The 27,324-nt window shown below is 37.7% G+C and overlaps 1 protein-coding gene across 2 annotated transcripts in view; it reads right to left on the minus strand.

Moving 5' to 3' along the window:
• Window positions 1-4,993: 4,993 nt before the first annotated feature.
• Window positions 4,994-27,324, minus strand: part of RIPK2 (receptor interacting serine/threonine kinase 2) — a 35,860-nt gene continuing 13,529 nt past the window's right edge. For both annotated transcript variants that reach the window (XM_061123817.1, XM_061123818.1), the window contains 8 exons: window positions 20,090-20,247; window positions 19,052-19,101; window positions 18,057-18,218; window positions 13,454-13,539; window positions 10,345-10,434; window positions 9,209-9,302; window positions 7,288-7,443; window positions 4,994-6,734 (listed from right to left, as the gene is read on the minus strand). In XM_061123817.1, coding sequence (XP_060979800.1) covers window positions 6,391-6,734; window positions 7,288-7,443; window positions 9,209-9,302; window positions 10,345-10,434; window positions 13,454-13,539; window positions 18,057-18,218; window positions 19,052-19,101; window positions 20,090-20,247 — 1,140 coding nt within the window. In that variant the 3' untranslated portion in view covers window positions 4,994-6,390. The remainder of the gene's footprint in view (window positions 6,735-7,287; window positions 7,444-9,208; window positions 9,303-10,344; window positions 10,435-13,453; window positions 13,540-18,056; window positions 18,219-19,051; window positions 19,102-20,089; window positions 20,248-27,324) is intronic.

Below are 27,324 nucleotides of genomic sequence, written 5' to 3' on the forward strand. Positions count from 1 at the left end.
AAAGGTCCATATAGTCAAAGCTATGGCGGAGACATAAGATGTCAGGGAATGTTTGACAGGAGGATTTGTACGTGCTGTCTCTCATGAGTCCTTTGTCCCTCTTCAAGCGGAACAGCACGCTGCTCCCAGGGACTGAGGTCATTGTGTGAGGCAGGCTTGGGTCTCCTTTAGTAAACATTCTCTTTAGGACAAAACTGCTTAGTCTCGTTCCCTTTTCTTGAGATATGGATTGTCTCCTGACCTTGTGACTAACATTACCCCTTGTTCCCTTGGTAACGGATGCTGTACGTTTGGTTTTCTGATCTCTATCATTCCCGAAAGAAGTTTCTTGTACCACAGCCTATATATACTCATAGAAAAATCATTAAAGCACCTTTGCTCCATCAGAGCTTAGGTCCCTGGGTCTTTTTTTTGTCTCTCTCTTTCTTTCACTTTCTTATCGTCGACTCCGTACCACCAGGTTCCAGTCCATTAAAGGACCCCAACAATAAGAGATGCAGGTTTGATCCCTGGGTCAGGAAGATCTGCTGGAGGAGGAAATGGCAACCCAGTCCAGTATCTTTGCCTGGAGAATCCCGTGGACAGAGGAGCCTAGCAGGCTACAGTCCATGAGGTTGCAAGGAGTTGGATACTACTGAAGTGACTTAGCACGCATGCGCATGGTTTTTCCAGTACTTATGTGTGGATCGAACCATAAAGAAGGCTGAGAGCCAAAGAATTGATGGCTTTGAATTGTGGTGTTGGAGAAGACCTTGAGAGTCTCTTGGACTGTAAGGCGATCCAACAAGTCAATACTAAAGGAACTCAACCCTGAATATTTGTTGGAAGGACTAATGCTGAAGGTGAAGCTCCAATTCTTTGGCCACCTGATGCAAAGATCCTACTCATTGGAAAAGATCCTGATGCTGGGAAAGGCTGAACCAAAAGAAGAGGCTGGGGGGACAGAGGACAAGATAGTTAAATAGTATCACCGACTTAATGGCTATGAATTGGAGCAAATTCCAGGAGACAGTGATGGACAGGAGAGCCTGGAGTGCTGCAGTCCATAGGGTCACAAAGAGATGGATATCATTTAGTGCCTGAACAACAACTAAGCCCTATGAATAGGCATATAGAAGTTATTTATTGTTTTTCCCTGTTGTGGGCATTAAGCTTGAGTTTGTTTAGATGTAAAAGTCCCATGGTATTCAGCCCCATCACGTCATGGCAAATAGATGCTTGCTCCTTGGAAGAAAAGCTATGACAAATCTGGACAGCGTATTAAAAAGCAGAGACATTACTGACAAAAGTCTATCTAGTCAAAGCTATGGTTTTTCCAGTAGTGATGTATGGATGTGAGAGTTGGACCATAAAGAAGGCTGAGCACTGAAGAACTGATGCTTTTGAACTGTGGTGTTGGAGAAGACTCTTGAGAATCCCTTGGACATAAAGGAGATCAAACCAGTCAATCCTAAAGGAAATCAGAAAATCTCCTTTTCTTCTGGAATTCCATCACCTCCACTAGCTTTGTTCATAGGAATGCTTCCTAAGGCCCACTTGACTTCACACTCCAGCACGTCTGGCTCTAGATGATCACACCATCGTGGTTATCTGGGTCATTAAGAGCTTTTTTGTACAGTTCTGTATATTCTTTCCACTTCTTAATTTCTTCTGCTTCTCTTAGATCCTTGCCATTTCTGTCCTTTATCGTGCCCATATTTGCATGAAATATTCCCTTGGTATCTCCAATTTTCTTGACAAGATCACTGTTCTTCCTCATTCTATAGTTTTCCTCTATTTCTTTGGACTGTTCACTTTCGAAGACTTTCTTATCTTTCCTGGTTACTCTCTGGAACTCTGTATTCAGTTGATCACATCTTTCCCTTTGTCCCTTGCCTTTTGCTTCTCTTCTTTTCTCCACTATTTGTAAGGCCTCCTCAGACAACTGCTTTGCCTTCTTGTGTGATGTAAGCCAGTCAGTTTTAGGTCTTGTTTTCACTGGCTGTATAGAGCTTCTCGGTCTTTCCAGTGGTCATGTATGGATGTGAGAGTTGGACTATAAAGAAAGCTGAGCACCAAAGAATTGATGCTTTTGAACTGTGGTGTTGAAGAAGACTCTTGAGAGTTCCTTGGACTGCAAGGAGATCCAGCCAGTCCATCCTAAAGGAAATCAGTCCAGAATATTCATTGGAAGGACTGATGCTGAAGCTGAAACTCCAATACTTTGGCCACCTCATGCGAAGAGTTGACTCATTGGAAAAGACCCTGATGCCGGGAGAGATTGGGGGCAGGAGGAGAATGGGATGACAGAAGATGAGATGGCTGGATGGCATCACCAACTCGATGGACATGAGTTTGGGTAAACTCCGGGAGTTGGTGAAGGACATGGAGGCCTGGCATGCTGCGGGTTCATGGGGTCCCAAAGAGTCAGACACGACTGAGCGACTGAACTGACTGACTGATAAAGCTTCTCCATCTTTGGCTACAAAGAACATAATCAGTCTGATTTTGGTATTGACCATCTGGTGATGTCCACTTGTACAGTTATCTCTTCTGTTGTTGGGAAAGGGTGTTTGCTATGACCAGCATATTCTCTCGACAAAACTCCATCAGCTTTTGCCCTGCTTCATTTTGTACTCCAAGGCCAAACTTGCCTATTATTCTGGGCATCTCTTGACTTCCTAACTTTGCATTTCAATCCCCTGTGGGGGCTTTTTTTTTTGACCCTATGGAGACTGTATGAGCCCAGAGTTTTGGTGCAAGCACTGTTTTCGGCGTGGATGCTTGCCACATATTCCTCAGGGCGCGCTCCTTGGTCCCTTCCTTGGGGGTGTGGCCGGGGTCACGGTGACCAGGGCTTGCAATGCATGTATGGGCAGGAGCTCCTCTTTGGGGTTGTCACCACCCTGCTGGGGGCAGGATCTTTTGCCCAGTTGTTGAAATTTCAAGGAGTTTTAAGCTGAGCTGTGAGATGGACAGGACAGGAGAGCTCCCTCTGGGAAAGAAGCGACTGCATTTTCTCCCCAAGAGCTGTTTTGCTAGTAAAGGCCACTCTATGAGGCCGCCTGCCACGGGGTGTGCATGCCCACGAAGACCACCACTGCGGGCCTGTCCTCTGTGCCCGCTTCCACTGTCGGGGGTGCCGTCATTGGCTTGGAGGTCCCTTAGGCCTGCGGGTGTCCTCACAAAGCCACTGGCAGGAAAATCTGCAGAAGCTGGTTCCTGTGCCCAGCGTGGGAATGCTAGTAATTTGGACTGGCCCTGCCTCCATGTGTTCACACCCATAAAGTCTGCCAAACTTGCTGCACCTGGCACCCTACCCCACCGTGAGCAAGCTGGTAATGGGGCTGCTCCGGTGGACCCACGCCCCGTCCCTCCCTGCTGTCGACAGCGTGGCTCCTGTAGCAGACCCATGCGGTCCCGTGCACACCCCAGGCCCTCAGGCTGGCCGTGCAGCCAGACAGAGTCCCCTGGTCTGTCTGCCAAAGCCAAGGTCTCAGCGCTGAGTAGCTGGGCACGCCAACAGGTGTGCCTCTGGGGTGGGGAAGTCTGGAGACGCGTCAAAGACTGACAGTGCTGGGCTCTTTTTATCCTTTGGGGTAGAGGGCAGCTTCTGCACTTGCCTCTGCAGCTCCTCTGTCCTGGCAGACCAGTGAAGGAGGTTCCCAGGATGAGCAAACATTTCCCCCAGTTCTCTCCCTGGGCAGTAGAACCTGTCCAGATTCCTCTCCTCTCCCCTTTATCTTACCTGGTTATCTGGGAGTCTCACTTGTAGCCTAGGTTGTATGAGATTTCCTGCAGACTTTCAGTATGTCTTCTGCAAGAATCGCTCCACATGTAGGTGTATTTTTTATGTACTAATATCTGTGGAAGGAGTTCCACACCCCTCTGCTCTGTCATCTTCATCCCCTTCTCTGTGTGTTTCTTTAAACAAATTGTCTCAAACATCAGAGATTGAGTCTGAGTGATCCGAAAGATCTGGGTGAGGTAGGGACCATGAGTCTGTACGTCTCACAAGTTCTGGGTGATTTTCAGGCAGCTGCTCTGTGGACCAATCTTCTGGGTAGCACTGCCTCAACATATAGCGCAAAGAACGCACAAGCATTACCTGTTACTACCTAGTTAAAATTATAACATTTTAGCTCCCTCCTTAAGAGTGACTGAATCAATGTCATTTTATTCTATTGTTCACATTCACATATACTACCTACAATTTAGTAATCCAAATTGTCATTTGAATATTTAAAACTTTATATAGTATATATTACAAATAGAAAAATGGTGACACATATGTAGGTCATCTTCAAATGAAATACAATTCAAAGTTACAAAATTCCTGCTAAACGTTGTTCCTGAAGTCATCTCTTTTTGTTAATAAAGGATGATAGAGGGGATAAAGGATAATAGCACAATTTCAACATTCACTCTCCTTTACTTAGCTAGAAGACGTGATTAAAAAGAACTTCCTATGTGACTCACGTTAATTTAGTGCTGTTTGTCTGCTTATTCCCTAAAACAGTCTCATCCACCGCCAGCTGTATTCGCATTACATTGGGAAGTGTGATTTCAAGGAAACATCTTCCTTCTCTCTTCTCCAGCTTTCATTCCAGTGACGTTCTTTAAGGAGACATTCAGACAGTCTCTGCCAGGCCCTGTGCTACACTGACAGGTCGGGCTCAGAACTCCCTGTGACACCTTCCTCTAAACATCACTGCGTCATCAGGTGTTAGTACAATGGAAACTGCCTGCCGAGACTGCAACAATTCTCCTAGGGGCTGAGAGCTCACTGTAGATTCGTCTTGATCCTTGTCATCATCATCTTCATCAATACGTTATTATTCATGCAGAAAAAGTCTGCAGAGCTGAAATGATGGACAACTACATCTGTGCTTCTCGTATATTAAGTTAGGTGACAAAGTGGCTGATATGCATGTAGTCATAAGCATACAGACTGGAAACCTTGAGTTTTTAGATCTAGGTAGAAAATGAAAACAAAACAAACAAACAAAAAAAACCAGGGCAAAGTTCACTTTATCAATCCAGATACCACATCATTAAACTGATATACAAGTTAATTTGAAACCATCAAGATTCAAAATAATTAAAAAAATATATATATAAAGGGGAAAACCTCCAAATGATATTCTCCCTCATTTCCCAAATTAAATCTTTATCCAAACACTTTAAAAATAAGATATAATAAAAGATAACTCATATAGTTGGTTTCTACCTTTCCCTAGTAATTGCCATATTTCTCAGAGACACAGTAATGAGGCACCAGAGGTCCAGCTCCAAAATGGAGACTAAAATATCTATTTTAATAAAACATTTAAATTGCCTCAGTGACATCTACTGATTTTACTCATTTTTTCAAACTGTGGGTCATACTGTATAGCCCAACTTCAAAGTCTGTTCTTTCAAATTTATCTTACATCCCATTTTTTGCTGACATTGCTAATAAACATTTTCAGAAAAGGGCTGTAATTCCTTATTAGTTTTCATCTTAGTGACGTAACCCATTAACCAAAAAAAACCTCACACTATATATATCATTTGTTTGAACAAGTTAAGAAAATGAAAAAAAAAAAAGCTCTAGTAACATACAGCAATCAAAACTTACAAATTAAGCTTGAATGTGATCTGGAAGGCTTCACATGATGTACTAAGTGCAAAAATCAGGTTGAAGTATGATGTGTTATAACAATGATAATATTAAGAAACAATCCTTCCCCAAATGAGCATATATTTTAAATATGAGTAGGAAGAAAGCAATAGAATGATACATATTAATCTGTTAATTTTGGTTGTTACCTTGGTTGTTAGTTCAGGCTAGAAACAGGAGTACAAACACATGTTGAAGGATTTTTTTTCTTTATACACTGTACTCCCTTATCTTTGAAACAACCTTTTAAAGTAGTCAATAAATAACACTTAAATGTGTAATGTGGATAACAGAGCTTAATGAACAACTCTTTGAAGAGGACTGGAACCCAGGACTGTAGGGCAGGAATGCTATACTATCTCTGATTTAAGTCTAAGGGGTACACTTCAAAGAGCGGAGCATCTCAAACAATTAATAAATAATCCACAAAGAAAGCGTATGTGAAAATGGTTTCCATGAGAAACACGTGGAACCTGAAAACATTGTTTTGTATAATAAACATATAATTATTGATCAAAAAGTTTTAATTAACCAAAGAAGACAAAAATTGAACTATGCAGCAAAACACAAACTTTCTACTGTATTAATTTAAAAAAATACTATAATATCATGGAGGGAGACTAATATTTATCTGAAGAAGAAACCGCATTAAAGTTTTAAATACTCATATGAATCTCATAAAAACAACATTATCAAGGCAAAAGAAATATAAAATACTCTTTTATACACTGACTTCTTTTCTTGGAAAGTTACTTTTTATGGCTTTTATTGTGAAAGACATTTAAAGATGGTGGTTGAGAAAGCACAAGTATTTCTGGGTAAGGTTGAAGACCCATTTGCTTATTATCTTTCAACTTCTGTACTATAACTCTGGCAAATTCTTCTCCTTGAATGTCAGTGGTATCTAATAACTGTCTGACTTTTGAGGTCCTTGTAGGTTTCGTACTAATGAGTTCATAGTCCTCCTTCATTATCAAATCTCTGGACAGGAGGGCGTCTAGAGATTGGTTAAGGCAGGCTTCGGTCATCTGGCTCACAATGTCTTCCCTTTTACTCTGGATCCACTGTTGGGCTATACCAGGCTGAAATCGCTCTGTAGAAAAGCAATGACAAGTAAAAAGGTGGGGACAGATATACAGCTATGAGTAAAATCAGATGAAAAACAAAATAAGGTGTAAAAGCTAATTTTTCTGTAATTATGCTAATATGGAACAGCAGTATTTTGAAGATGCTATTAATTTTCAGGAAACATTCAGATATTTGGGTTATCTCTTCCCTTCCCCTCCAAGAAAATGCACTGCATTTTTACTCTCTGTAAATCATGGAAGCAAATGTCACTTTTTTTCAGATTTTTTTAAAAAACAAAGAATATTTGAATATTTGATAAATAAAAATATATTTACTTTAGTGACATATTAAGTCACACCTCCTCTGAGCACTCCCTCCCTAGACAGATGTTCATGGAATACCGTTTAGGCCTGTGTTCACATGTTAACACTCACGTCTTCAGGGATTGGAGTGCTTTCCTACTTATGGTACGTATATACCATACTGAAGAACACAAAACGTTAAATAGCAAATCTATTGAATATACAGTTGTGAAGTAAACGGTATCACTTACAAAGTGTTTCACAGCACATATTTACCTGAGTTTCCCTCAGCTGAGAGAGGATTCACTATTGCTAAAGAGCATGGCGCAGTCCTGTGATCACAGAATGCTACCCGATGATCCACACAAATGTTACTGTCCTGACTGTGATTCACTGAACATTGACGCAGCACAGAAAAATCTGGAGTTTTTCCTATAAAACACAACATCTCCATTAGGGGTAGAATATTCCTATTAGCTAAAATATGAATGTCTGGATCACACAGAGGGTGGTGTTTAATGTCTTTTAATTTTCATTGCATAAGCTCGTTCATAAACCTAACTCACAAGTAAATAGTTTTTAGATCAAAAAGGTTTATGATGAATGTTTTTTTAAAACCGTATTTCTGTTTGTGCTTGTCTGTCCTATATAAATTATAAATTATAGACTTTTACTTCTTTATATCATATTTTTTCTTCTGTGTCATCTTCCCCCTTCTGCACTTCAAATGTGCCCTGTGAATTTATATATATCTTTCCACAGTTTCCTTTGGCAATCTTATTAAACATCAACATCTCAATGGTCACCTCCCTTCCCAAATCCATGTAATGGAATTTTCTGTCTTCACTGAACCTTAAGTCTTACATTTTCAACAGTATATAACCCTCATATATGCTAAGCACCTCAAATTGGAAAATGTTAAAAATAATTATTCATCTTAACTCTAAAACCCATTTCAACTCCTATTTCTGTTAACAGCACCAATGTTCTTCCAACTAAACTTGTTCAAAGCTTTATCTTTATGTTCATCTTTTTTTCCCCTATTCTCTCCTACAAATGAAAAGCTGTAAAGTCCTATCAGTGTGTCCTCTGTAACACTTCTCACACCATTCTCCTCTTCTTATACTCTGGAGCAGGTTTCACAATTTCTCATGGAGTACCTTAATAGACCAATAGTCTCCTCAGTCGGAGAAGGCAATGGCACCCCACTCCAGTACTCTTGCCTGGAAAATCCCATGGATGGAGGACCTGGTGGGCTGCAGTCTGTGGGGTCGCTAAGAGTCGGACACGACTGAAGCGACTTAGCAGCAGTAGTCTCCTAACTGGGCTCCCCACCTTGAATCTCCTTTCCCTTCCAAAATATCCTACACATTCCAGCCAGGATGAATCTTTCTAAAGAAAAAAGTTTATCATGTCACACACACCCTTGCTCAAAAATTTGCAATAGTTGCTTCCTACCCAAGCAAATGAGTCCAAATGGCTTAGCCTAGTATTAGAAATCGTCCTGATGACTCCGCCCTCCTCATCTTTGATTACCTTTCATTCACCATCTTCGCCAGCTAGACCCAACTACTCACTGTTCTCTGGGTTTTCTTGCTTCTTTGCCTCTATGTAGTTCCTTTTGCCTGGAATGCCCATCCTTTATAACTATAGGTCCAACTTTCAGCCAGAAATAATTTCTTCATGATGACAACATGGTGTAGTAGAGTAACATGAAAATGTTTATCAAAAAGACCTGGGTTCAAATCTCGGATGTGCCAGTTACTAACTATGTGATCCAGCAGTCTTGGTCTTAAGAATCTGTAAAATGAGGAATATCTCCCTCACAAGGTTGTTGTGAAAGTACTTTATAAAAATGTTACTTTTCCACTATACTACCATAGCGCTACATCCCTGTATCTCATACAGTATATTGCTTTTTATCTACTGCTATGGTGACTTAGAAATATTTTTCTTCTTTCTTAGAAGATATTTTAATAAATATCTTTCTGTGGTGTCTAACAGAATGCCTTTATATGTAAATGCATCTGTTTAACGTCCCACACTGTTTTCACATCTTTAGACTGTCACTTTAAAAAACAAGTTATGAATGCAAACCAAAGACATGTTCCATACGAACCATGGCTACCTGCAAGAATATGGTCTGGTAAGAAAATTGAAAACTTCTAAGTAATAACTGACTGAAAAATATACACACCAGATGAAAAGTCATTGTCTTGAGGAGCTGACAGGGACCTTGAGGTTCCAGGAGAACCACTAGTTTTATGGAGCTGAGAGGATCCACACGATTCCTAAAATAAATAGAAGATAAATTATTTATGTTAATGCAAAATTATTTAGAAAGTTATACAGCTTTAATTTCTAAACAGGTCTTGCTTATGGCTTATTATAAACAAAGAATCAAAACTAACACAAATTATACTTTACCAAATTAAACACACATATGAAATAACAAAAAGCAAAGTGAACTTGATTTATCAGGTCGATTGGGTGGGTGGGGCAATAGTTAAATATACTAGAAATCATTATTTTTTCAATATTTTGTATATAATCTCACAGACTGTCCAGCTGATGAAAAACTTGAGATCTGTAACTCTGATTACCTAATATTGATTCAGATCAAATGCCTATTCTCAAGCCTCAGGTTCCTTCAACATGGAGGAGCAGAAACTCATGGAAGAAGTAATGCTGAACTTGGACCCAATCCTAGCTGTGCCATGGAATCACTGCCTAACCTCTGACAAGGTATTTACATAATCTGGTTCTCAGGTTCTTTCCGTATACCTATCTAAAACCGTGCATGTCTGGGCTCAAAGATTCAAGAGACAGCACATGTAAAGACTACATACTGTGCTTTATGGTTCATTTTGAAGGTATTATTACTTTTCTGAATCCGTAAAGAGAACATATCTTATATGTTCCTAAAATAAATGATTAATGTGAAATAATTCTGAATAAATGCTACTAAAGAAATCCTTCTATTTGAACAGCCACATAAATGGCATTTTCCCTTTATCCAGTCATCCAAAAAGTTAAGAACAAGGCAGGTAGTACAGCTTATAGTGGCAGAAGTGTATCAGTGATTTGCCTATGTACTACCCTGGGACACCAGTCTTCACATAAAATGATGACAGGGACAGAATTCAACGCCCAAGAAAGAAGCAACCACTGTGATTTGATGAGATGAACCAAACTGGAGACTGCCATCTTAAAATCCTAAAACCTCCCTGGACTTGAGCTTCTCATCTATAAAAGAGTGAGATAGACTAAATGCTTTTTCATGTTCTTGTCACATTTTGAGTTTAATTAGCATAGTTTTTTTTTTTTTTTTACCTCCTGTGGACCAGAATTTACAGGTATGTTCGGAGATAACTCCCTTTTCTTCTTGTCACTTAAGTGAACAGTTCTTGAAGCACTCTGTAACTGAAATACATACATACATACATACATGTGTTTGAATTAGAGGTGATTAGAAAGTTATATGAATAAAATACAATCTACTTAACATATTTTATATGTTTATGCAAAATCAATGGAAAGAAAAGCTCAATCAGTTGAGAATATAATATCTAACTTAAAGGCAGAGATAGTGTAGAATAGGGGAAATAACTTAAGAGATATATGCTTTGAATTCTGTCTCATATTAACTGGTTACCTTGAACAGATTCATCCTTTAAAATGGAATGATATTTACATGCAGGATCATTCCAGAGATTGAGATAATAAAGTACCTAGTTCAAACTAAGTACTTTATATGTTTCAATTTGTGTGTATATCTATCTATCCATAATTATTAAGCATTTACTATATTTTAGGCACCATGATTCTAAGTATTATTATTATTTCTATTTTAATGATAAGAAGTTGAGGGCTGGACTAAGTAAAGGAGGCAGAGTGACCTAACAGAATGATGGGGGCCAAACAGATCTGATTTAGAATGCCAGGAATCCTGTCTGAGTCAGGGCATGAGACTTAATCTTAGTTTACTTATCTGTAAACTGGAGATAAGAATATTGTTTTTGTGGATTACTGCAACGAGGATTAGAAGTAATATATGCAGAGGCCTTAAGATTACTTTGTAAGCATTTGATAAATGATATCCATTAATAAGCAGATGATTTATTTAAATGCTATGCCTTTGTACTAAAATCATCTAGTGATTCACGCCTGTCTCTTTAGGCCAGGTTTGGATTAGTCTCCATCACTATTGAGTGATTTAAAAACAAACCTATCAGTCTGTTTTTCTTCCCCAAACCAACACAGTACCAGCTGCTCTACAGAACTTTAGAAATTGGTGGGATCCACACTCAGCCCTTCATTATTCACACTTAACAACTGTCTGATCTGTAACATGTCTAAGAACTTTTAAGAGAAAAAAACTACTATCCATCTGTGTACATAATCTATCTGAGAGTACTCTGTACACAGCAGTCCAATGAACATTTGTTAAACAGATTTTTATATGAACCTTTTAAATTCATCTTTAGATCCATTTCTGGTATATAAATCTTGTCTGTGCTTTTAAATTTATTAAAATATTTCTTTATGATAATCTTTATGACTATGCAATATCATTAATTACAAACATCATTTTTCATAACTGATCAGTTAATTCAAATTATTTATGAGTCAGACCCTAGAAAGAAATACAATGAAATATGAAGAAAAAAACTTTGATTCAGTTTTTACTATTGAAGATATAAGAGATGCTCTCCATGAAAACATGTATTATAGGAGCCAGTTCAAAGAAAAAATGAAAGTTCAAACAAAACAACTCACCCCAAATGGTGATCTTTGTTTTCAGAAGTTTCTTTATGAAAAATCTTATTTTCTTATTAAATTTGTATTCTATTCTTGGCCCTGCCATTAGCTAGCTGTGTAGAGTGTTATAGGACTTACTTCCCTATACCTCAGTTATTTCGTCTATAAAATGGAGATGATATTCTTTCCCTAAGAGTTTTAGAGAATTGATACCAAGATTCCAAAAAAAGAAAAATGTAACTAAAACAGCTCTGAGTGAAAACAATACCTCAACTTAAAAACACTGACTAAAGACAGTAATGCTACTATTAAATGATATTCAAGTATTTGAAAATACACACTTTATTTAAGAAGTAAAAATTTCTCCCCCAAATTAACAGTTTTAAATATAGATACTAGTATTTAAGTTGGTTGGGGACAAAAAAGGAACTGAACTGCTTCTCTTCCAGTTCAGTTTTTTATAATCAAGGTAGAAAAGGTACAAGAAAACAGATCCTTTTATCCACTTTTGCTTGGCAAAAGAGCAGCAAGTTGTAAGGAAAGAAAAGGGAACTGAAAAGACAAAGCAAAAAGAAATATTATCAGAAGTCTGTTTCTACTTTGAAGTGGAGAGACTAGAATGTTCTGGAAGAGACTACCTATTCAGAAGCAGGGAAGTCAACGAAAATTTATCAAAATATTAAAACACAGTTCCTCAAAACATTCAGGCACTAATACTGCCAACATCAATTTTAAGTTTGAGTGAGGGCAGTTGTTTCCTTTATGTACTTCCTTTTTAAACCAAAATTTTATGGTTATCCTTTATGCACTTCCCTTTTAAACAAAAATTATGTTAACAGATCCACAAACTGCAAGAGGCAAGCAATGTCATTTAGTGATAAATCAATGGTAGATTATGCCTGTCACAGCCTAACAATTCAGCTAATAAATGACAGTTTTTATTATCATATCCCAAATGCTATTTCGTGAAACCCAGCAAGTGTTAAACTAAGCTGACTTTGTCCCTAAAGGACTGTAGTTGCTCTTTAAATAATTTTTAATAACAGCAAGAAAACCCTGCAGTAATAGGTCCCTTCAGTTGTTCTTCTGATTTACAAGAGCCAGAATGAGTAAATGAGACAACCATTCTAGGTAATTCATATCAACTGCTACTTTGGTCCATACAACATGGAGTGTCTGAGTGGGAAAACACAAATAAGCAATAAAACATTCACATTTTGGTCTCAATTACTAATAAAAATTCTATAGCTTAATCGGCAATAAACCTCTGAAAAACAAAAGAAAGCTGAATAAAGATAAATACAATAATCCATGCATCTTTTACTCTGTATATGTCAAAACTTTTGGGAAATAAACATAGATTGATTAAACAACAACAACAACTGTGGTAATTTAGGGTAATAATTATACACAATAGGCACTCATTGCACATTTCAAATTTACATTTGATATATGGGAGGTCTGAAAATGTCTTGGAAATCTGGAGGTGGCTGTTTGAATGAAATGGAGAAGTTCTTTGGTGACAGATTTAAGACCACATTCATACTCCCTAATAAATTCTACTGCCTCAGTACTGTAGCCTGTATCTGCGGAAGGTATAAAACGAAAGGAAAAAAGAAAAAAAACTAAAGTCTCCACGATTTAAAGTTTTAAATTTCTAACATTTCATATGACAATTTACCTTTGTTTTCTTTAGCTGAATAACAGCTTCAAGAAAAGTTATCTCTTCAAATGTTCTCAAAACTGGTTCAAGTTCTATTAAACATTCTAAATAAGAAAAAAAGAGCTCAGGTTGCTTATAACCATTAAAATGAAAAACATAAATGCTAATATTACGTGATAAGGCCTTTTTAAGTCAATTTTTTCCCAAATTGATGACATTCAAAATCATTAGAATGTTTACTGCCAAAATAAGAATGTTTATTATAGGCATAAAGATAGATATATCTAAATAAAGATAGATCAACGGAATATAATTGAGAGTCTAAAAATAAACCTTTGCAAGTGTGGTCAATTATTCTTTGACAAAGTTGCTAACATAATTCAACGAGGAAAGGACAGTCTTTTCAACAAATGTTGGATACCCACACGAAAACAGATTTTAGACTCTTACCTCACAACATACAAAGAATTAACTTGAAATGGACTATGCACCATGGACAGAGGAGCCTGGAGGGCTACATTCCATGGAGTTGCAAAGAGTGGGACAGGACTGAAGTGACTTAGCATGCATACACTGACCATGCACCTAAATGTCAATATAGGTGGAAATCTTCATTGCCTTGAGTTAGGCAAATAATTCCTAGGATATGGTATCAGAAACAGGATCCATAAAATATCTTTGATAACTGGACTTCAAAAAAGTTGAAACACTTACATTAAAAAAAATGATGCATTAAGAAAAACAATGCTATTAAGAAAAATGAAAAGACAAGCCCCAGACTAGAAGAACACTTTTACTTATCATGGATCTGGTAAAGAACTTACATCTAGAATATAAAAAGAACTCTAACAACTTAGGACAAATAACCCAATTTAAAAATGAGAAAAGGATTGAATTTCAGCAAATTCAGATTCAGATTCAGACACACAGACAACTAAAAAGCACATGAAAATATGCTTAAACACCATTAGTCATTAGGAAATGCAAATTAAAACTACAGTGAGGTATCACTCCATACTCACTAAAATAGCTGTAATTAAAAAGACAGACAATAACAAGTATTGACAATGATGCAGAGAAAAGGAAAACCTCACACATTGCTGGTAGGAATGTATCACGATGCAGCTGCTTTGGAAAACAGCTTGGTGATTTCTTTAAAATCAAGTATAAATTTACCACACAACCAAGCAATGCCACTCATAGGTCAGAGGAACAAAAACATATGTTCACACACACATGTGTGTGAACAGTCATAGCAGCATGATTAATAATAGCCAACAAGCAGAAACAGTTATAATTCTGCTATTACTACAATAATACACAGACATGCTGCTCAAGGGAGAGGTCAGGGCTCCAGAAATAAAACTGAGCATCAAGAAGGTAGAGATGGTATAAAAGCCATGGTTTGGACTGGATCATCTAGGGAGAAAGTGCACATGGAAAACAGTAAAGGACCATATTAAGCTCTGAGCCATTCCAACAGTTAGACGCTGAGCAGAAGAAGAAAAAAAGAGAGAGAGGAAGAGACGGTAATAGGGAGGGAGCGTTGTCTCTGGTGCCTCGGAAGGTATCAGGGGGAAAGTTTTGAGGAGGTGAAGAGTCAGCCAGGACTCTTCTGCTGAGAGCCTGAGATAATCAGTACTTCAACACTGCTTTCCTTGGTAACTTAATCAAACACAGCTTTAGTGGCAGTATGAAACAGAAGACTGCTGTAAGTCTGTGAATAAATAAATTAGAAGGGAAGAAGTAGAGGCAACAAGTATGGACAATTCCTACAAAGTGTTTAGATCTAAATGCGAGTGGAAAAATTAGGTTGTAGCTGAAGGATGATGTGGGGTCAAGAGTTTTTGTCCTGTATAAGGATAGGATCTAACAGTATCTAACAGTAACTGGCAATGAAAGAGCAGAATGTTAAGGAACAGAATGCTGGAGAGAGGAAGAGAATGGCATCCAGAGTAGAAGAAACACTGCTTAGAGTTGTATAAGAACACTCTTCTTTCCACTGTAAAAGAGACAGGCAGTAAGACAGTAAGTACAACTAAGCTGGTAGATCTGACAGTGGAACTATGAGGGAATTCTCTCTCATGGTTTCTATTTTCTCAGTGCTCAAAAGAAACATGGAACATGGGGTACAGGAAGCTTAAGAAGGAAGATAAGGTACAATATGGATTACCTATGTCTTCTCTTCCTGAGTTCAGAATCTATTAAGAAAAGCTACCCAATTATGACAGATGGTGATCAAAATATCACCTTTATTACAGATAAAGCTAAATGGAATTATGTCCCTTTTTAGATCTGTAGCATATGGGCTTACTAGCAATATTTTGCCCCTTCAACTGGGTTTTACTCACTTAGCTACAGGCCTCACCTGCTTCCATATGGGAAAGCAGAATAATGTATGCATCTTTTAGACAAGCTTACTTCCAAAAGTAGGAGAAAACTGAGAATGGATTAGCTAAGTATGCTTAGTTTTTCTCCAAAATTAACAAATGAGCAGGAGTTTTGAGGGGCAGACAGAAGCTGGAAATGTTCCTCCCATGCTTTTCTTCTTGGAGATTGAAACAGGATTTCATCTCCACTTTGGGAACATAAAGTACGGGAATCATGCATCTCCTGCAGTAGTTCAAGATGATCATCTAGGACAGTAATTTTTCAAACTTTTGGGTCTCAGAACTCTTCAAAATTATCCCGAAGAGCTTTTGTGTATGTTGATCATATCTACTGAGATTTACTGTATTAGAAATTAAAACTGAGACCATTTTAAAACGTCCGAGTATATGAAAATACATGACATTATCCCAATGATATCATTACACCTCATTTAGTCTCTGGAAACTATTTTTCCAGAGGATGAGACGGAAAAGGGAAAATAATACCTTAATGTTTATTATTTTGAAAAAGTTTTGATTTTGTGAATCCTTTATAAGTCTCAGGGACCAACCTCACCTCCAGGGGGTCCCTGTACCACAACTTAAGATAGGTGATCTATGAGAATGTATTTGAAAACACACCAGAATGCTAAGTAGTGTTTAGACTTCAGTTTAGCTATTAAAGATAAACCAGCGAATTTCATTTCTGGACAAGATGAAGCAACAAGGACCAATTCATCCTCCTGTCTTAAATACCCAACAGTCAGACAAAATGCATGCAACAGTGGGCATTAAGACACTAGATATCAGGCAACAAAAAGGGACAGTGATCTCTGAGTGACGAGAGATAACTGAGGTGAGCCCTACCACAGCCTGACTGCCCAAGCATCCTGACCTGAGAGTTTCCAGCTATACTACAGGGATAGGCAAATAAGGTGAGGCCTGGTGGAACCTCAAAGCTGAAGACACAGGGCTTAGAGTCAGGGTAGACCAAGGCAGATAGAGTTTATGGGACAGCGTAGGAAAGAGGAGAAGTACGTGTAGAGAGAACGCCAGAGATCTGCAGAACATTCCTCTCAAATATTCAGCAGCACTGATCAATGCAGGACGCAGAAGTCACTAAGCCAAAAGCCAGTGCTTTCAATGAACAATAGGGAAAAGCTAGGAAGTCTGTAGAGAAGTTAAGTGAGTATTAGTCTTAGTCTTAGAGAAGAGAAGAAACTATTAGTTGCTCAATTGTGTCCAACTCTTTGCGACCCTATGGACTGTAGCCCACCAGGCTCCTGTGTCCATGGAATTCTCCAGCCCAGAAAATGGGAGTGGGTAGCCATTCCCTTCTCCAGGGGATCTTCCTGGCCCAAGGAAACTGCCTGCAATGCAGGAGACGACGGTTTGATCCCTAGGTTGGGAAGATCCCCTGGAGAAGGGAATGGTTACCCACTTCAGTATTCTTGCTGGAGAGAAGTAAAGTAAGTTTTGACTAATGGTATGATCTTCAGAAAAGCTAGAATCTTTAGGGAATGGAGAAGAAATTACAGTTTGAAAGTGGCACTGGGGACAAAGGAGATATATGTATCTGCTATTAAATGGTGCTTGGAAATAAGAGATAAAATGCTAATCCATTATTAGAGCAAATTTTGATTTTAAGTACAATGCTGATGAGTGCTAGACATAAGTTTTGAATGCAAAATATATTTCATTATCTTTCTAGTTGGAAAGAAGATTCCCAGTCTATAGCTTGTCTTTTCATTTTCTGTAGCATCTTTTGAAGTGTAAAAATTTTCAATTTCTTTGAAATTCAATTATCAAAATTTTTTAAAATAGATCTTGTTTTTGATGTTATATATAAGATCTCTTGGGTCAACCCAAGGTCATGAAGATTTTCTTCTATGTTTATATTCAGGTGATGATCCATTCTACCTCTGAAGTATATCTTAATTCTATCTGATTTTTTTATTTCCAGGATTGGTCTAGAGATTCTACTCTTGCCCTTCTCCAATCAATTTTTTACACAGCAGCAAGTAGCTCCTAAACTTTAAATTTATCATGTTCTTTCTCTGAAAACTTGTATTTGGAATAAACTTCTAATCTTTTTATGATAGCCAACAGTCTCTCCTTACGACTGAATTAAAAAGAAAAACAAGCTTTTGACTTCGTCATCTAACTTGTGTGACTGTTCAAGGAATACTTTATTTACAGCATATCCGCTATTTATGTAATTCAAAAGGTCCAGATTAAAACTGTACACTTACTTAAGAAAGATGGTCTTTCATCTGGGTTCTGCGCCCACCCACTTTCTATCAGGGAGACCATAAGCGCTCGATGAGGTATATCAGACGGCAAGCTCTCTTCATTAGTGTCAGGTCGACGTCCTTGTGACACACCATACATAATCTGCAAAGGGTTAGTGACGTCTGCCGAAGCAAACGGAGACACACTTCATTCATCAGAAACGTATTATGGTCTCATACATTCATTACATTCTAAACTCACCCAATGAAAATCGGAGAAATCTTAAAAACCTGAGGAAGAATTCATTACCTCCCTTTCTGTCAAAGGAATATTTACATCCCAGCTATTCCCAGACTTACAGGAGGAGTTTTATAGCTTCACCTCTTTAATTCTGGGCTTGGCCGCGTGATCTGACTGGGCCAATGGAATGTGAAGACAGCAGAGCAAAGCAGAGCTGAGCAGAGCTGAGCGGAGCTAGCACAGCAGGCAAGAGTCACAGCAACTAGCCATCTAGTGTGGACAAGAGACATTATCACGTTCAGTCTGTCAGCTGCTGAGACTCTGAGGCTGTGACACAGCAAACTGACCTGAACGGACCTCAAAGAAACAGACAACAGTATCAGAAAATGTGCAAATTATTCTTCAATGTCTGCTGGTCTTTAGAAGGAGCACTAATTAAATTTTCATATAAAGAATTTTGTAGTTGGAATGAACCTTAGAAATAAGAATTCAAAATTCTTATTTTGCAGATGAAAAAAATAAGGACTTAAGAGATTCAGCGGCTTAATAATGGAGTTAATTACTATCAGAACAAAATGAATCTATATTTTTCCAATCTTTAATTCAGTATTTTCCAATATACATGGGATTCACATTGATAAACTGTTATGCCTTCCTAGTGTGTTTTCCACAAAATGAATGGTAGGCAGATTTAAAATAGGTGATCTTTATTTAGACAGTTCTGAGTATGATTTACCAATGTGATGGCATAATAAGGAAGTCAAAGTACACTTACCTTCAAAAGGCTGTTTTCTGGATAAGACTTCCCAGGTAATAACTGCATAGCTGTTTAAGATAAAACATACATATAGTAACTATGCACAATAAACTAAATAGTACCGATTTTAAAAGCTGACAGTGGAGATACCAGTTTTGAAAATAGTAATGTAGTGAAATGCTGCTTAAAGAATCACTATATAGAACCAAGATGCTGAATATTTGTATACAGCTTTACTTTGAAAGGAAAATAATTCAATTTGAAAAAGTATGAAATTAGTACAATAAAAACAAAGTAATAGGCAAGCATAACTTGTGGATGATTCATTAATACTATGTCCTTTAATTACATGATTCTATTATTCACACAAAATAAAGAGTAATAAAAAAGACTATCTCAGGTAGCCCTATTCTACTGACTTTTTTCTGGTGTGAGTACTGTCTCCTTTGGTAAAGTTACATGTTATTCACACTGTTTCCCTCCCTCTCTCAAGGTCACATATGATTAAAAACCCCTGAATATTACAAATTAATAGAATAACAGACATGTTTTAATATTTTTTAAGGATGTAAAAGTAGCTTAAAGCGAGACACCTTTATTTTTATATTTTTTTATTTTTACTTTTTGGCTGCTCTGCACAACTTGAGAGATCCGTTTCCCAACCAGGGATTAAACCTGGGTCATGGCAGCGAAAGCCTGGAATCTTAAATCACTAAGATGCCACAGAATTCCTTAAAGCAGGGCATTTTTAATTTGAAAAATATTAACCACTGTCTCTAATCTATTTTCACCACAACTATGAGAGCAGCATAAAAATCATACTTTTAAACTGTAGCTTCAAAAAAAAAAATAATAAACTGTAGCTTCAAAACTCTGATTGATTAATCTTATGGAGAAGGAAATGGCAACCCACTCCAGTACTCTTGCCTGGAGAATTCCATGGACAGAGGAGCCTGGTAGGCTACAGTCCATGGGGTTGCAAAGAGTCAGACACAATTGAGCGACTTCACTTCACTTTAGGCAAAGTTAACTATGAGCAAAAGTAACATACTGTACCTGTATATATCGTGCTTGACAGAAGCCCTTGCTTTCTGTCCAGGTTCATAGTTTTCAGGTGGCATATAGACAATTGTCCCTCCTTCTGGTGCAGACTTACTACTTCGTGATTGTGAGAGGGACATCATACGCCATTTTGATAAACCAAAATCTGCAATCTGGAGGGGAAAAGAGTAATTTAAAAATTTTCTTTTTAAAAAAATCCAGGAATTGTTTGCCTTTCTTTATATTTATTGTGTTTAGACATGAGACCAGAATAAATGCTATACATACACATATATATTAATATTTCTATATATTCCACCAGTCTCTTAACAAATTGGATTCCATAGTGCTGAACTCGACAACTCTAGAAGCAACACAAACTGACTTAAGAGTTCAGCATAATATCACAAGTTTTAAAAGAAACTAAGATTTGAAAAATGAAATAGAAGTATTTTTTGCATTTAGAATAAAAGAATGAGTATATCCATTTTACTTTTTGTGACAAGTAGCTTTATATCACGTGCTTTCAAAATTTACCTATACCTCACAAAACTGCTAAACTACTCATATCTGATATGACTGTCACTGTGCATATGTTCTTTATATGTGCTTAAAATACTACTTTTATATTTTGAAATAAGTAACATTCCATTAAAGTGTAACTCATTATTATATGACTTTTGCTTACCACTGAAAGAATATCTGTTGACAACAGTGTAGTTAGCAATATAACATATTTATGTCCATGCCAAGTGGTACCTAAAGAATGTCAGTGACTGACATTCCGTACTTGTGACATGCCCTTTATAGTTTACTTCAGTTGAAAATTTTGTGCAGATACTACACAATATTTTGTAACTATCTAAAATGTTCTAATATTTTTAAAAAGGGAGACAAAAATGTAAGAACAGAAACAATATTTAATGAACAAAAAAGTATAAGGAAAGCTTTGAAGACATTTAATTTAAATTACTTAAAGACCTTAAACTGCGTCATTTAGGAGTTGACAGAGTGGAATGAGCTCCATCCGCCATCCACCACACCATTTGTGTTTCAATCCCTTAACTCTTAAAATACTTACAAGCTTTAACGGAAGAAATAATTTCTTTAGTGTTTAGATGAATTTGAGATTAAATTATAGCCCAACTCCAAAAAGGGATGGAAGACTACACAAATCTTTCATATATTACCATAATGAAAGGGTAAACTTAAGAAAAAAAATTAGAAAAGACCAAGAGAAAAAATGGTGCCACGACATGAAGAGCTGAACTGGACTGATTTCTAAAGGCAGTGCAAGATGTTCTTTAGTCACTAAGTCGTCCAGCTCTTTTACAACCCCACGGACTACAGCCTGCCAGGCTCCTCTGTCCAGGGGACTTCCCAGCAAGAACACTGGAGTGGGCTACCATTTCCTTCTCCAGGGGACCTTCCCAACCCAGGGACTGAACCCAAGTCTTCTGCATCAGAGGCAGATTCTTAACCACCTGAGCCACCAGGGAAGCCCCACTCAGAAGAGTATTTGACACATAACGGGTGAACCATGTGTGTTAGTATTATTAATGTTTTATGTACAGGAATAAACCTCTAAAGCTTGCTCTTATTCATACAATACCAAAACAGAGAATGCAGTTTGAGGGTCTTTAATCTAAACTTTTAAGTGTAATTAAGACTCTGGGCCTCTTGAGAAACCTATATGCAGGTCAGGAAGCAATAGTTAAAACTGGACATGGAACAACAGACTGGTTCCAAATAGGAAAAGGAGTACGTTAAGGCTGTATATTGTCACCCTGCTTATTTAATTTATATGCAGAGTACATCATGAGAAATGCTGGCCTGGAAGAAGCACAAGCTGGAATCAAGATTGCTGGGAGAAATATCAATAACCTCAGATATGCAGATGACACCACCTTATGGCAGAGAGTGAAGAGGAACTAAAAAGTCTCTTGATGAAAGTGAAAGAGGAGAGTGAAAAAGTTGGCTTAAAGCTCAACATTCAGAAAACTAAGATCATGGCATCTGGTCCCATCACTTCATGGGAAATAGATGGGGAAACAGTGGAAACAACATCAGACTTTATTTTTCTGGGCTCCAAAATCACTGCAGATGGTGATTGCAGCCATGAAATTGAAAGACGCTTAGTGGCTCAGAGGGTAAAGCGTCTGCCTGCAATGTGGGAGACCTGGGTTTGATCCCTGGGTTGGGAAGATCCCCTGGAGAAGGAAATGGCAACCCACTTCAGTATTCTTGCCTGGAAAATTCCATGGATGGAGGAGCCTGGTAGGCCACAGACCATGGGGTCGCAGAGTTGGACACAACTGAGTGACTTTGCTTGCTTGCTACTCCTTGAAAGGAAAGTTATGACCAACCTAGGCAGCATATTAAAAAACAGAGACATTACTTTGCCAACAAAGGTCCATCTAGTCAAGGCTATGGTTTTTCCAGTGGTCATGTATGGATGTGAGAGTTGGACTGTGAAGAAAGCTGAGTGCTGAAAAATTGATGCTTTTGAACTGTGGTGTTGTAGAAGACTCTTGAGAGTCCCTTGGACTGCAAGGAGATCCAACCAGTCCATCCTGAAGGAAATCAGTCCTGGGTGTTCATTGGAAGGACTGATGCTGAAGCTGAAACTCCAGTACTTTGGCCACCTCATGCGAAGAGTTGACTCATTGGAAAAGACCCTGATGCTGGGAGGGATTGGGGGCAGGAGGAGAAGGGGATGACAGAGGATGAGAGGGCTGGATGGCATTACCGACTCGATGGACATGAGTTTGAGTAAACTCCGGGAGTTGGTGATGGACAGGGAGGCCTGGTGTGCTGCGATTCATGGGGTTGCAAAGAGTCGGACAAGACTGAGTGACGTGACTTAACTGAACTGAACTGAACTGAAGACTCTGGGCAACTGTATCCCAGTTATTCTTACTTGCCACTCTCACTCATCCTCTAAAAGCAAAAACAGTGCTCCAGTTACACACTGGCTAGGATAATAAGCATTACTATGAGAAGGCAAAGAATGCTGAGTGCCAAAGAATTGAGGTTTTCGAATTGTGGTACTGGAGAAGACACTTGAGAGTCCCTTGGATTGCAAGGAAGTCAAATCAATCAATCCTAAAAGAAATCAACCCTCAATATTCACTGGAAGGACTGATGCTGAAGCTGAAGCTCAAATACTTTGACCACCTGATGCGAAGAGCTGACTCACTGAAAAAGACTGATGCTGGGAAAGACTGAAGGCCAAAGGAGAAGGAAGTAAGATAGCATCACCTACTCAATGGCCATGAATTTGAGCGAACTCTGGCAGTTAGGGAGGACAGAGGAGCCTGGTGTGCTGCAGTCCATGGTGTCACAGAGGCCAACATAACTTAGCAACTGAACAACAACAGGTTCTTACACTTGAACCATCCATTGCAAACTACTGGGCTAAATATTGGTTTGAATACAGTGCTGCAGAAAATGTATTCTTAGTTTGCTTACGTGCTCCTTTTACTTCACATTTGTGTTTTGAAACCTTATCTAGAAAAATTAATCAGAATTCCCTTTATCAGTTAATTTAGTTTGGTTTTCAATGAATGAAAGAAATGAAACTACATTTCTTCCCCTTGTCTATCACAAACACCATATACAAAAGACATGATTCATTAAATCTGGATCTTGCAAAGAAGAGACAAAGTGAAGAATATGAGAGGGATACAAGTTCTATGATTTCTTGAGGATCCTGAAATATTTGTCATTCAACAGTAAAGACAGAGAATAGGAACTTTTCATTTCTACACAAGATCTTAACATACATTTTAAAGGTAACGGATCTGTTTAGTTAAAAACAGATAACACAACAAGAATTTATTGTATAGCACAGAAAACTATATTCAGTATCTTATAATAACCTATAAAGGAAAATAACCTGAAAAATATATAAAATTGAATCACTTTGCTGTATAACTAAAACTAACATAATACTGTAAATCAACTACATATCAATTAAAAAAATTTTAAAAATCAGAGGAAATTAAAAACACTTTGTTCATAAAAATCATCCCTAATCCTACCACCCTATCAGAATAGCTATTTTCATTTACATAATACTATCTGTCTCTTTAAAACTATGACGTTATCATTAGTAAGAAGCTATGAGGAAGATCTTCCAAGCAGTCTGGTTTCCACACAGGACTGACAGAATAGTAAAGAAATCAGACATGGTACATATAAATATTTATTTCAAACAAGCCTATCATGGGTTCATTTGTATTTAAGGTGCACGAATAGATACTGAGACTTCCCTGGTGGCTCAGATGGTAAAGCGTCTGCCTGCAGTGTGGGAGACCTGGGTTCGATTCCTGGGTCAGGAAGATCTCCTGGAGAAGGGAATGGCAACCCACTCTGGTATTCTTGCCCACCCCCATCCCCCCCAAAAAAGGGTTCAGTGGAACACTGGAGAAGGAAATGGCAACCCACTCCAGTATTCTTGCCTGGAGAATCCCATGGAGGGAGAAGCCTGGTAGGCTACAGTCCATGGGGTCGCAAAGAGTTGGACACGACTGAGCGATTTCACCTCACTCAATAGATACTGACCAGCAGACCAACAAATTGAATGTATTCTTTTTAAAGTAGAAAAGCCTTGATTGATCTTAACTAGTAGTAAATATTTTTTTTCTAGATACTATTAATATGTTTCTGATTAACATTACGGTGAGAAAATTTACTTAGAAAAAAACTAACAAGGTGTGAGGTTCCATTTAATCTCATTAAGTACTTCAAGAGATTTTTTTTGTATTTCATTTAAATGACTTTCAAGAAGACAGGTAGATAGGATAACTTAATTTTTCATGAGTCATGGAAACTATGACTTTTAAAGGACATTTATAAAATAAAAAGTAGAGACACACAGGATACATATAAAAGTGTCACTAATTTATAAGAACCATATTAGAAAGGTCACAGTTTTGTATGTGCTAAGAGTAATAAAAATTAAAACACACACACACACACACACAAAGCCAAACTATTTTAAATTCTATTCATGTCAAAGAAATACTATGAAAAAGTATTCAATGAAAAGGAGAATGATCAATGATCAATGAAAAAGAGAAAGTAGGGATTGTCATCACCTATTACTTTGCTTCTGTCTTCTCTACCAAGGATGGTTTCTGGACTGAGATGAAGAAAATAAAGTCCAAGGAGGTTGAAAAGTTTATAAAGTACAAGTCTCAGTTCATTTTACATATATTTCAGGTTTAGTTAGAATACTAGCAAATACCTCCATGGAGAGATAAAAAGTTACAGAACAGAGAATAGCATTTGTTTTGTTGAAGGTCTGTACGGACATCATGACCTGACCCATAAGGAGAGCTGCAAGCACAAAAGGTCCAAGAAACTTGCCACCACCATCCATACCCTCTCGCCTTTTAGTAAAAACAAAAGCCTGAATTCTAGCTTGGGTGAGGCGGTTCTTTGGGACACTCATCCATCATCTTCTTGGTCTACTGGCTTTCCAAATAAAGTTGCTATCCCTTGCCCCAACACCTCATCTGTTGATTTACTGGCCCTGTTGCGTGGTGAGCAGTATAAAGCTGGACATGGTAACAAGGACACTTGGGAAAGCAGTCAGAGAAGGACTTCTGTAACACTTGCATGAAAAAAAAGGAGAAAAATGGACTGTGTAACGGCTCTTTTAGGAGTACGCCAAACAAAATGACTGTTTATTCTCCAAAAGTCCTAATTAATAAAAGGCCTGATCTTGACCTGAAGGGAGGTTTTTAGCACCATGTTGCGTAGCTCTGATTTGGGCACTGTAATGGTTAATAGGTAATCTTGACTTGAAGATACAAAAAGTAGCTAATTAAATTTGAGGATGACACAAAGCTAGAAGACAAAGTTAAAAAAAAAGGTCATGACATGACATGACATGACATGACATGACCAACAAAAGCATGATCATAAAAGAAAAAAACTAAAACTTTTACTCTGTGAAAGACCTTGCTAAAAAGGATGAAAAGAACAAACTTTGGACTGGCAGGAAAGATGTGCAAACTATCAATACAAATCTGATGAAGGACTTACATCAATAAAATACACAGAACTTTTAAAACTCAATAGTAAAAAAGCAAAGAGCCCAAGTAGAAAATGGTCTTAAGATCTGAAGACACACATCACTGAAAAGGATATAGAGATGGCAAATAAATAACACTATTCAACATCATTGGAAAATGAAAATTAAGGTCATGGTGCTATATCACTATACATCCATTAGAATGCCAGAATAAAAAACTGTGATAATATCAAATGCTGGTGAGGGTGCATACAATGGGTCTTTCAAACATTGCTGGTGAAATGTACAATGGTGCAGCCACTGTGGAAAATAGTTAGCTTCTTTTTTTTTTTTTTCCAGTGGGTTTTGTCATACATTAATATGAATCAGCCATGGATTTACATGTATAGTTAGCTTCTTAAAAAGCTAAACATACTTTACCATATGACCATGCAGTTAAACTCTAGGGCATTTATCACAGAGGAATAAAAACTTAACATTTGTTCAAAAAGTTGTATAGGACTATTCAATGGAGCTTTATTTTAACTGCCAAAGGCTAAAAATAACCAAATCTCTCTCAGTAAGTGAATGGTTAAACAACTCTAGTACACCCACACCATGGAATATTATTCACCAATGAAAAAGAAACCAACTCTTGACACAAGCAAAGACTCAAATGGATCTCAAAGGCCTTATGCTAAATGAACAAAGCCAATCTCAAAATATCATACACTGTATGATTCCATTGGCAAAACAACAAAATTATAGAAATGAAAAACAGATTACTGGTTGACAGTGGTTAGGGACGATGGAGGGAAGGTGAACATGACTATAAAGGGATAGTATAAGTGGTATCTTTGTTGTGATAGACTAGTGCTGTATCCTGACTGCTATAATAGTTACAGAAATTTACACAAGATAAAGTGAAACAGAACTACAAACTACATATGTGCACTGTACCAATGTCAAATTCCTGGCCTTGAAATGGAACTATAATTATATGTGATGTAACCACTGGTAGAAACTGGGTGAAGGGTACATGAGACTTGTTTACTTTGCAACCACCTAAGAATCTCTAATAATTTCAAAATAAAAAGTAAATAAAGGTATACTTAACAATTTAAGAATATAATGACTTTGTATCTGAACCATAGTTTTATCAATATCTGTAGTCTAGGAATAACTAACCCACTGCAGCAGGAAGAAGTGGCACTGAATTAAGGGCCAT

Source organism: Dama dama, chromosome 21, assembly GCF_033118175.1.
Source record: "Dama dama isolate Ldn47 chromosome 21, ASM3311817v1, whole genome shotgun sequence".
Classification (NCBI taxonomy): Eukaryota; Metazoa; Chordata; class Mammalia; order Artiodactyla; family Cervidae; genus Dama; species Dama dama.